Raw genomic sequence first — 12,155 nt, 5'->3', positions numbered from 1 at the left:
ATGGAGCATTGAGTGAGGGAGGGCAAAAGGGGCGGGCTTCTCACCGTGGAGAACTTCTTGTTTGGAGCTCGCTGCGCGGCAACCGCGAACGCAACTTTGCCAGCGAATCACCAGGCGGGTTGGGTGCGGGGAGGGCTGAACATGGAGGACGGGGAGAGGGCAGCGGCCTAGGGCTTGAGCACTTCGACGCTCTACGGCATCACAGCGTTGCAGAGGTGACTGCGATGGAGGTAACCGGTGCCCATGGCGACGAAGGACGGCGACGGTACGGGGTAGGGAATACGAGCGACCAGGTGGGAAACATTTCAGAGGCCACATCTTCGCGAAGTGATAAACGGTGATGTGCCCAAACTACCCCTGACCACTCAGCATACTACCCGAAATAAGCTTAACGGCCCATATTGACTAAACGTATTGTAAAATATCTCATCCATGAAGTTTTTGTTCTTAAAAAAAAGATGAGATAGATAATGAGAAACCTAAATATAGTAAACCATGACAAAAAAGTCGGGAGGAAAATGAGACTTTCTTTCTTTCAAAACCAACCACCTCGAAGGGTAATTTCCTTCCATCTCTCTCCTCCTCTCCTTGCCTAGCTAGAGGGAGAGGAAGAGAGAGATCGGCCACAACTCGTCTGTACCATCCATCGAACATAGCCAAGGGCACGCTCCCGACCGGAAGTCAGGACAGGACACACCCTGTGCGGCCCAACGACGTTCCTTGTGACGCCGCGCAAGCGGCCATGGGCAACTGCTGTGTTGCCCGGCCGTCTTTCAAGCGGCGCGGCGGTGGATCTCCGAGGCAACGCGGTGGACGCCTCGGAGGCGCCAATCTCCGATGCCTCTCCACGGTGTCCTCGGTTACCGACACCCCCCGTGCCACAGCTCAACCATGGTCGTCTGTAACGGTGCTTGGCAAGGGCCTAGCAGCGTCCGACAACATCGAGGAGCTCCTCCGGCGGTACCAGCTTGGCGAGGAGTTGGGGCGCGGCGAATTTGGAGTGACACGACGATGCATGGACGCGGCAACGGGAGAGAAGCTAGCATGCAAATCGATAAGCAAGCGGAAGCTTCGGAGCAGTGTCGACATCGAGGACGTGCGACGCGAGGTAGCCATCATGCGGTCGCTGCCCTCGCATGTGAACGTCGTGCGGCTCCGTGAGGCATTCGAGGACGACGACTCTGTGCACCTCGTCATGGAGGTGTGCGAGGGGGGGGAGCTCTTTGACCGCATCGTCGTGCGCGGTCACTACACCGAGCGTGCTGCCGCCGCTGTCATGCGCACTATCATGGAGGTCGTGCAGGTACGTCGTACTAGGTGTAATTCTTAGTTTGTTTTTGGTTAGTTTGTTTAACTGGTCTTCTCATCGTACATAACACATATTGAAGACAGATTCAGATGGTCAAGAAACTTAACGTTGTAGCACACGACGTTGTACACGTAGAAGTTTAGACAGCTCGGTTCTAAGTATTCTAAAGATTACGCAAATAACATAATTTAGCATCCCAAAATTTAAAATGCACAAATATCATTACAAATATTTACGTGCTATGTGGTTCATGATGTTTGTTTACCTACATGAATAAGTACTGAACTCTGAATGTGTCATTATTCTTCAGAATATACGGTAACATATTTCGATATGTAAACTATAGAATCCGTTATTTCCAACTTTAAACAAATAATCAGCACAATCTGTATACACACTCGATCAAGGGGCTGAAATACAACACGTTTTGCAGCATTGCCACCAGAACGGTGTTATGCACCGGGACCTTAAGCCTGAGAATTTCTTGTACGCCAATGCATCCGAGAGCTCCCTTCTCAAGGTTATCGACTTCGGACTCTCCGTGTGCTTCAAGCCAGGTATAAACTTCTAAGCTTGTAATATGATTTTATACATATCACAAATATGAAACATGATTTTCTAGTTATGTGCGGTCCTCAGGTGAAAGATTCAATGAGATTGTTGGATCTCCCTACTACATGGCGCCTGAAGTTCTGAAGAGAAACTATGGACAGGAAATCGACATCTGGAGTGCAGGCGTCATATTGTATATTTTGCTATGTGGTGTCCCTCCATTCTGGGCTGGTAAGTTCGTATTCTTAGATGTGGCATAGAACTCCGCAATTGTGTTCATGTCCACAATCTGATCAAGTTCAGTTTTGATCTTTTTTGTAGAGACGGATGAAGGGATTGCGCAGGCCATCATCCGATCACGCATCGACTTCGAACGCGAGCCTTGGCCAAAGGTGTCAGAAAACGCCAAGGATCTTGTTAGCATGATGCTTGAAAATAACCCGTACACCCGATTAACGGCTCAACAAGTTTTAGGTCAGTAGATCTTGCAATTCCTTACACTTCTCGGAGATGGTCAGCATGTATCTAACAACAGTTTACCAACTTCGAGAATGAAGAGCATCCATGGATACAGAATGCCACCGCTGCTCCAAACATTCCTCTTGGGGAAGCAGTAAGGTTAAGGCTCAAGCAATTCACTGTCATGAACAAGTTTAAGAAGAAGGCCTTGCTTGTGAGCTCACGATTAATCGTTTTTACTAACTATTATTTTATGAGACAATGAAGTTTGATGAACATATATATGTATCTATCTTCTAGGTGGTGGCGGAATACTTGCCGGCTGAAGAGCTGGAAGCAATCACGGAACTGTTCCACATGCTGGACACCAACAAGGATGGTCACCTGACAATTGAGGAGCTCAGGAAAGGGCTACAGATGATAGGGAACAATGTCCACGATACAGATGTGGATATGCTCATGGAAGCTGTGAGATCTTGCACTCTCACTTGTACCAAAAAAATCTAAAGCATCTTCGGATGCACACATTGGGGAGTTGTTCTTTTTCTATGGTCGTGTTTCAAAATACCGAATTATGTGACCACTACCATATCATTGAACTATTAATTAATAACCACCAGTTGCCTTGTGATTCATAAATCTTAGAATTTGGTAAACTGAACTTCAAATATTAAATATTTTGTGCCTTCAATCTTTAGGCAGATTTAGATGGAAATGGCACCTTGGACTGCAAGGAGTTTGTGACAGTCTCCGTTCACCTGAAGAAAATCTGCAGCGAGGAGCACCTCCCCAAGGTGTTCAATTACTTCGACAAGAACATGAGCGGTTTCATCGAGATGGAAGAGCTCAAGGAAGCCCTATCCCCAAGAGGGGACCAGAAGGCCGTCGAGGACATCATTTTCGACGTTGACATTGACAAGGTTAGCAAGCTCACTATAACACCACCAGAAACAGGAAAATGCCACAATACACTTTTGGGTGCCCCAAGTCGCTCCTCAAGTCGACATGGGAGGCAAAAACTCTAGCCGCAGCCACCATCCGCCACCTCCTCTCATGGAAGGCCGGGGGGCTCTCCCTCGAGTGCGATGTGTGGGGGACACCCTAGATGCGAAGATGGTTATCCGGGTTGGCGGTGACTTGTGGTGCGTCGGCAGATGCGAAAACGGCGTGGTCGGAGCTCGCAAGAAAAGTCGATGAAGGCCCTAGAGCAGCAAAGTTGTGGATGTTGCTCGGGTGGCAACAACGTCAACATGTTGTTCGGAGCCAGTCCTTTTAGCTGGCTTGCCAGGACGACACTACACAACCTTTTTATACAACGTCCTACATTGGTTGTGTAGTGCCATACCTTTATATGGGCGGGGTGTGGCCTTACCGTCCATATGGCTAGGTTTGGCTAGCAAGTCAGGGCCTGGATCACAGTGTGGTGGTCATTGGCTGCATTTAGAGCATCGCGAGCCGGACTTGATAAATCTGAGTATCTGGTCCCCTAAATGTATGTGAATGCATTGCCGGACATCGCTGGTTTGTCCCTCATTTTTCTATCATCCAAATTAGAAACCCTATTTGCGCATCCTCAAATCAATACTAGCTATTCAACATTCATTTTATCATATGTATTACATGTTACATGAAGCAAACAAGCTAAAAACAGGCAAACTGCCATAATTTAGTTGTCGTCATCAGAGATATTAGATCTACCTCATGGTGACTAGCGGCGTGGCGAATCTCTAGTTCCTCTTTTCATCATTGAGGTCCTTGAATAACTGCTCCCGCCTCACATGTGCGAGTTGGATATGGTAGCGATTTGCGATCACCTCTCAGTTTGATAGGATCTAGTCAAGGATGTACACTTTGTTGCACCCCAAATTGCACCGTCCCCTTCGCGGCTTGGATGTGTTGGAACTTTACCTCCGCCTCCTTCATATCATAGCCATCAGACACAACCTTCATGATGGACGCCTCATTTGCCTCCTCCTCCTTGTCCTTCGGTGCCTCCTCCTCGTCGTCTGATACATCGTCAAACCCCTATGGTACCTCATCCTTCCCTCCAAAAATTTGACACATCATCCAACCCCTATGGTACCTCATCCTTCCCTGCAAAAAGTTGGCACATCCTTCAACCCCTATGTAACCTCATCCTTCCCTGTAAATTTTTGAGTAGTGAGACGTGTCTCCTCGGCAGAACACTGTTGGGTGGCGCACATCAGGTCATCAATCTCCGCTCGATGTTCAGGGTGTGACCATATTCTAGTAGGGTTTTTTTCCATCGACCATGGCGACAGGGAGGTCAAAGCAGACCGGGAAGCATAGGATGGAGTGGTGGTTGCATGAACAGAAATGAGATGAGGCCAAATGGGGGCAGTTAGCGTTTCCCTTGTTGAATGACTTAAATAGTTGACTTTGCTACCTCACACAGTGAGCCAGAGCGACGTCATGAATGCGTTCTCACCAAATCATAGCAAGAAGCTGATAGAACAATGTGTTTTCATAGGGTCCCACCCGTTAGGTTGATGTAGCCGCTTGTCCAGGCATCCCCATATCGGCACCACATATGGGGTAGATATGAGGTGTGCCAAATGGAGCTGGATTTGGGTGGTCCAGTTGGGTGGCTATTTCTTGTCTGGGTTGTGGTTCCAAACATTTATGGAGGGAAGTGGGTAGTCTGATTGAATTATTTGTGGCACCATTTTTGTATTTCAAAGTAACTCATATGAAAAAAATTATTATTATTTTGCATATAGTATAACTATTATTATTATTTTGCAGTTCCATATAAAAAAATTATTTGTATGTTTGTTTTCGAATGGTAACAAAACTGAGTACAATACAAGAACATAGTATAATCAGATTTCAAAAAAAGCTAAAAATATGTGTGTGTTTCGGTAATCCCACCATTTCATACTAAAGAGTCATCACAACAACCTTTCTAATTCTCATCATTCCAACCAAACAATAAAAGGTGCTTATCCAACCTATAAAATCCCATCCAACCAAACAAAAATAATGTGTCTATTCCTAACTAGGTGGCTCGGGATGTCCTCGGCCAACCTAGCCTTGCCCTCAAACCAAACGCCCCCTTAGTCGCCCCATGAACCTTGAGGTACAAGAAAGTCATGTCGTGTGGCATACCGTCCTCTTGTAGGTGCAAGATGATGGGATGGTGTTCTGGAAGGAGGTGTCGAGTTGCTTCGTAGGGCATGTCAGCATGGTGAATGGCGATTTGGCGGCATCTGGTTATTCTTGTATTGAGAGCATCAAAGGCTTCGTGCAACGTGTAGTCCTACAGGTGCATGCTCTATGATGCCAAAGTTAGGGTGGATAGTATCTCCTCCTTCCATATGAGTTGTGGTTTCTCTTCCCTTTCGATGGTGTTGATGTTCGTGAGGTGGTGGTGCAACGCTTGTTGTGGTGTTCTGTCATTCCTGGAAAGCGTGTTGAGTTCATGATCGTCCTTCCCCGGCTGGTCAAGTCGGACATGGCTAGTTCGATGAAGGGGCCGTCAATGGTATGATTTGGCGAGATTGGTAATCTGGTCAATGTTCGATGACATATTTGTGTTTGTGTTTCACTATTCTCGACAACTAGTGGGGGCTTTGTGCATTTTGGATCTGGTTTTTAATCGTTATTCCCTAATTAAATGGTAAATTATATTCTTCTAAATGAATAGTCATTAGTCTTGTCGATTTATCTAAAAAACATTATGTGAAGCATCAGAAACCAGAATGATTAGGCAACTACTCCCCCTGTACCATAATATTTGTAGCTGGGAAACTTATACTAGTTTTTTTCAACAAGTATTTAGGTATAGGTATAAAGGGAGTAGTTGAGTAAGTATATCAGCTAACTCAACCACTCACCTGTACTACAGGATGGCAAAATAAGCTATGAGGAGTTCGAGTTGATGATGAAGGCCGGAGTGGACTGGAGGAACGCATCACGACAGTACTCAAGAGCAGTTTTCAATACCCTCAGTCGCAAGATGTTCAAGGACGTGTCCCTGAAGCTTGATCCCAGCAGCCCGCTAGGTGGCGTCGGGAAAGGACAAAGGGATGTTATATGAGAAAAATGTGACTCCACTTGCAGCAGACTCGTACTTCCTCCGTTTTAAAATAATTGTAGCCGGAAAGAACTAGTTTAGTTCTTTTCAACTATAATTATTCAAATACAAAGGGAGTACATAACAGAGAGAATATAATTAGTGTATCTATTTTCCTTCTAGTGGTCATCACATTTTTTGACGTAAAAGGATCATGGAAGTCATTAATCCTGATTGTTTCAAATGCGAATGTCAAAGAACTCTGTGAAATACATGTATTACTTCCTCCATTCTTATATATGTACTTTTAGAGATTTTACTATAAACTACATACAAAGCAAAATGAATGGATCTACACTTCAAAATATGTCTATATAATCCCTATGTAGTTTATAGTAAAATCTCTAAAAAGACTTATATTTAAAAACGAAAGGGGTATATGCCTCCACAATACCATGTCATATGTTCTACTACATACTAGATCATGGTTGACGCGTGTTGCCGCGTCGATCAATTTTGGCAATGGAACAATAGAAAATTACAAAAACAACATATACATAGATGTACATGACCTACAAATTAAATTCTCATGACAAATATTTATTTTAAAATCAGAATTTTGGATAGTAAAACCGAGCCTAAAGAGAGCGTTCTGAGCGTGTCATGTTTTTTTTAGCCGTCCGTTTTCACGATCTAGGTGTTTCTGGTCGATGGATCTCTTTGTGAAGTGATCTGTCCCGCGTGTGGTACATATTGGGCTGCCGTCCTGTGGGCATCAGCTCCAGAGGCCGAAATGGCGCCCTGTGGTTAACTGGGTGGTAAGACAGCCCATTCTAGCCATGCGCTTCGGTGAATGAGGGGTGCGGTTCGTTATCCATCGACTATCGAGAGATAGAGAGGAGCGACAGTTGAGCATTCATCCATCCAGTCCCGATGCGATTCTCAAAAAAAGTCCAATCCCGATGTGAGGAGGTCGATTGGATCGACCGGAGGAGGTCTGGGATCGAGGCAAGGCGTCCATCCGGTTCGGTGAAGGGAATCGGCCGGAGGAGCGGGTTCCGGGCCCAGTCGGCCAAGTTACACGAGGGGAATTAGTGGAGGTGCATTATGCTCATGAACAAAGTCATCGCTCAGTCTTCTAGACCCAAACACGAAAACGGGTTTCCCCCCGCTTTGTATTACAAAGGAATCAACCGATACATCCAATTATAGATCTTGGGGCGGAAGAAACACAGTCACACCCGAAAGAAAGAAATAAAAAAAGAAAAAAAATGAATTCCGACAATGATGGATCGACAAAAACGAAAAAGCCTCGCGACCACTACGCCCATAGAAGAGCTCCTAACAAGCTCCAAGACTCCGAAACGCCGGTATCAATCCACATATCCAAGAAGGAACACGACGATGACGACGTTGGTGCCAAGGGTTTCCTCCGGTACACGACGAGGCGAGAGGAAGGGTAGCCCCCGACGCCCTCCAAGAAGGTCCGGCGGCACCCACACGTGCCACTGCATCGGTGTCGACCAGGCCAACACGGGTTTCCCCGATGCCCACCTTACCCTCGGACGCTCCGAAGCTTGCCACCAAACCAGCCACCACCCTGCGCCAACGCGGTCTTGAAGCCTCCACGCCGTCTCACCACGACACCACAAGGTGAGGTCTGCACAGCGATGAAAATGCGCCGAGACTAGAGGAGCAGCATCATCGGCACGCGGGAGGGCTGAACGTCCACCGTCAGTGACGATAGCCGATCGGACACAATAGCAGGAGCATACAAGACCCGTGGGCCCACAGGCCCGGCGGGACCCTCACATGCCCGTAAAGCTCCTGCCATCACACTGCAGCAGACACGTCGTCAGCGTCGCCCCCCCCCCCCCCCCCCCCCCCCCGTCCAAACTGCTCCTCACCGTCATCACACAGAAGACCACGAAGCCACGCCGGGGGCTGGGCCGCTAGGACCCAGATCTGGGTCTTTGCCGAGAGGGTCTCGATGCAGAGCTGAGGGCAGTAGACCGTCCATTATTGATTCGACTCCGTCGATTCAACAATTGAATCACGGTTACAAGAGGCCAGTAAGGTCTGTGCAAATGCTAGTTTCTTAGTGCGGTTTCATAGGCATTTTGCTGACGTGGCGTACTAGTTAATAATGAAAGAGAGTGAGGTTGTATCTTAGCTAACATACAACCCTTGCACGTGGTCATACGCGAAAAATGATTCTAGCCTAATCATATGCATGCACTACTCCAAATTATTAAATGTAGATACAACTCATAAGAAACAATGCATTGACACGGTTGTATCTTAAATTATTAATGTTTCTGTAATAACGAGATAAGAGACGATGCATTGGCACATGCCTAATAGCAATCGATGTGTTTGGGTCAATTACGGTGTCCATTCACGCCGCTCCTTTAACCTCGTGTCCATATAATCTCCACTATCTTTGCTTTCCTTCATCACTCCCCTCCTTGCTCCCGAATTTTTTTTATAGGACAACCATGGTGGACACTGGACAATTGAAACTCGCTGATTCGTCTTCCCTCTTCTGCTAGTGGTCTCTCCATGATTCCCACAATTCTGCATCGAGTTATAGGTTTTTTTTATGGATATTGTTCTTTGTGCTCTTAAATAAACTCAGGTTATCTTTCTTGATCGATCAGACCTCGGATCCAATAGGTTGGCTGATTCCGCTGCATTGCAAGGCGAGTCAGTGCTTTCACCTTCAATGATATCTTGCGCGAGACTAATATGCTCAAACAACATCTTCCAATTGCTCATAGTGCTCATTGTTAAATTGTGATATTTTTTGCTTGGGTCCAATATTCTTTCACAGAGTGGAGAGTTGACTTTGAGTAATGTCGTGGGTATAAGTCTGACAGTAGATGTGTAGGGTACAAAAGGATGGGCAGAGCCTTAGCTACGGCGAGGTTGTATGAGTTCAGGCCCCTCTACGGTGGAGGTAAAAGCCCTACGTCTCAGTGCTCTTGGGAGCTTAGTGTCGAGTGGAATATAGGATTACAGTAAATGCCAACCCCTGCACCAGTGGGGAAGGGCGGCTTATATAGAGTGCGCTGCCCTTCATAATGGCCCGGTGGACAGGGGTGGAATAGTGGCGAATAAATGCCTATGTTACAGGTAACGTACGCCTTAAATGCTAATAATGGTGTATGAAAATGTATGACCGTTGCCCTCCTGGGAGGTTACGATGTACATAGTAGAATTCAGTCGGTACGTTAAATACACTCCGAATGCTCGTCACCGACTGGATGATGGGGGAGTCCTTAGTTCAGTAGGAACTGTCTAAGGGCCCTGTCCTCTATGAAGGGTAGTCCTTGGGTAGGACCTATATGGCAGGCCTATGACCCTACCCTGGGACTATAACCCCATCATTAGTCCCCGAATGGATCGGGGTTGGAACGATGAAGTGATGCGTGGAGTATGGATCCGACTAGTATGGATGTGACTTTGGCGTTGTTTGCCTCGATCCATTTTATCCTTTCAACCAGTGATCCGAGTGAATATACCCGTGAAACGAACCGTCAGGGACCGAGTGCTTCCGCAGAATCTTTCGATGTGACCGGTCAAACTGACACCGGCGGATTTTCCGGGATCCTCAAATTTCGGTTGCCGCGCGCTCAGCGGGGATGACGACATCGCCATCGAGTAGGTTTTGACGCCTCGATTATCGCGCCTTTATCTTCTCCACTAACATCGCAGCAGCCGGTCGGGGGGATAAGATTTCGGGGCCACCTATTAGCGACTCAGTCGGAAGCTTATATATGCCCCTCCGGCGGGGATTTCTTGTTGCGCTGCTCATCTTCCTCGCATTAACCCCGCTGCTCCCGCAGCTCTCTGCACGCCCCAAGTCTCCTTCTTCACCTCCTCCTGTGCGGACCTGTTGCCTTTGCCATGAAGAAGGGGCAGACCAGCAAACTCGAGTCGCACAAGAAGAAGAAGAAGGGGGCGGCCCCTGCTCAGCGGCGACAGCGGGCACTGCCGGTAGGTTGGATCCAGGGGGGTTTCCTCCCCTCCACGGTGACGGCGGACGACTTGCTGGAGCTGGTGGAGCACGGCATGATCGTCAACAAGTTGTGGAGGCTGCCGGAGGGCGAGACGGAGCCGACGCCGAAGGAGGGGGAGCGCGTTCTGCTGCTCAGCCATGTGTTCAGGGGCTTCTCCTTGCCTCCCCACCCCTTCTTCTGAGGTATCATGAATTACTTCGGGGCGCAGCTCCATCATTTTCCTCCAAACGCGATAGCCCATCTTGCCGCATTCGTCACCCTTTGCGAGTGCTTTATTGGATGTCCCCCCCACTGGGGGCTCTTTAAGTACGTCTTCTCCACTAGGTCCCAAACTATCAAAAAGCTTAGCCAGTCGGACGATAAGACCCATCTCCTCCAGCTCTGCGGGGGCTTAGGCTTCCAGAAGAAAACAAAGAGTAGCTACCCCCCTCTCCAGTTGTCCGAGTCAGTTAGGAACTGGCAATCGACCTGGTTCTATTGCCAGGACATTGCTTGTACGAATGCTTCGACTGGTTTGCCACCTTTTAGCCTAGACCGTCTGGCCCCTCCCAGAGAACTTGCGCTCTCAAAGGGGGAAAACATCCAGATCCAGCCTCTCGTCGACGCGCTGATAGCCGTCGTCCGCAAGGGAGTCACCGGCACGGACTTGCTGGAGACTTTTCTGGGTCGACGCATCCAGCCGCTGCAAGCCCGACACCACGCCATGTGGCACTACGCGGGTCCTGAGGATTCCAGTCGGACTCATCCAGAATGCGTGACCGGGGATACTGTGATAGCGTGGGTCCGCGGCATCATAGGCGCATGCGACAACCCCCAAGGAGCCCGGCGGGTGAAGCCCTTCCGCGCCGATAATCCTCCTCCGAATGAGGTGGGCACATCTTGTCGAGTGCTTTCAATCTACTTAGATTTATTGCTTTTCTTTTACCGCCGCCTGACGTTGCCGACTGTTTTTTGTGCAGGAGTGGACCAACTGGTATTCTGCCGTCTCGAACGGGAATCCAGCTGAGGAAGAGGAGGGCAGCCAGGAGGGCAGCGTGGATAGCGCCGAGTACGTCTCCGACAGTGGGGAGACGGAGGAGGAGACCGAAGAGGAGGAGGCGGAGGTTGGGGAGCAGAGCTCGCCACCTCCACCATCAGAGCATCGAACTAAGCGCCATCATGATCCCGCGGCTCCGCCGGCTCCTCCAGCGGCCCCGAGTACTCCGCCATCTCCTCCCGTGGCTCCGAGTGCTCGGAGTGTGAAGAGGACCAGGGACGCTGCTGCCGAGCCCATGGACCAGCCGTCCAAGGTGGCCAAACCTAGTGGGCCTAAGCCTCGGAAAGCTTTGCCTCGGATGAGGATCACTATTCCAGTCGCCTCAGCGTAAGTGTCTTGTTCTCCCATCCTCTTTCAGTATCTGATTGAACTCATGCTTATCCGTCGAGTGGATTTTACTCGACAGAGCTGCTACCTCCGCCACCTCTGTGCCGCGCCAGGACGATGATCCCATGGATACGGATAACGCTGCCACATCCCAGCAAGGTACATTGTCACGACTCCGAGAGTTTGTATTATTGTTTCGCGAGTGCTCTCTTTAATCTTGCCCTTTTTCTGTAATTTCATGTTGTTCAGTCGGGCTTTCTTCGGAGGTGATTCATCTGGAGGACGACGGCCAAAGGGGGTCAGGGCCAGCTTTGGCGCCTGTCCTTGAGGTTGTCCCATCTGCTGCTGCTCCCACCATGAACGTGCCGCCGACCGAGACGATGCCGCCGACTGATACGGTGCCCCACGCGGCGG

General features: G+C 48.8%; 1 protein-coding gene across 2 annotated transcripts; it reads left to right on the top strand.

Annotated features, from left to right (window-relative positions):
• The first annotated feature begins 555 nt into the window (after positions 1-555).
• LOC123399309 (calcium-dependent protein kinase 29-like) lies at positions 556-6,619 on the top strand. Of its 2 annotated transcripts, none has more exons than XM_045093724.1 (8): positions 556-1,303; positions 1,743-1,866; positions 1,949-2,092; positions 2,183-2,335; positions 2,419-2,534; positions 2,621-2,788; positions 3,019-3,240; positions 6,189-6,619. In XM_045093724.1, the coding sequence occupies exons 1-8, from the start codon at positions 743-745 to the stop codon at positions 6,378-6,380; spliced, it is 1,680 nt and encodes a 559-aa protein (XP_044949659.1). In that variant the 5' UTR covers positions 556-742; the 3' UTR covers positions 6,381-6,619. The 2 variants fall into 2 exon arrangements, with proteins under 2 accessions (XP_044949659.1, XP_044949658.1); XM_045093723.1 differs by lacking the exon at positions 6,189-6,619 and adding an exon at positions 5,463-5,808 and having other exon boundaries at positions 563-1,303.
• Positions 6,620-12,155: the final 5,536 nt, after the last annotated feature.

The sequence above is a fragment of the Hordeum vulgare genome, chromosome 5H (genome assembly GCF_904849725.1).
Source record: "Hordeum vulgare subsp. vulgare chromosome 5H, MorexV3_pseudomolecules_assembly, whole genome shotgun sequence".
NCBI classification, from domain to species: domain Eukaryota; kingdom Viridiplantae; phylum Streptophyta; class Magnoliopsida; order Poales; family Poaceae; genus Hordeum; species Hordeum vulgare.
Note: the sequence above shows the minus strand (reverse complement) of the source record. Positions and strands in the feature narration are given on the sequence as shown.

Excerpts from the sequence above, each read along its gene's own strand:
- LOC123399309 (XM_045093724.1), top strand. The coding sequence starts at position 743 with ATGGGCAACTGCTGTGTTGCCCGGCCGTCTTTCAAGCGGCGCGGCGGT. Across the intron at positions 1,867-1,948 it reads CTCCGTGTGCTTCAAGCCAG|GTGAAAGATTCAATGAGATT; the intron begins GTATAAACTTCT and ends TGCGGTCCTCAG. Across the intron at positions 2,535-2,620 it reads TTAAGAAGAAGGCCTTGCTT|GTGGTGGCGGAATACTTGCC; the intron begins GTGAGCTCACGA and ends TCTATCTTCTAG.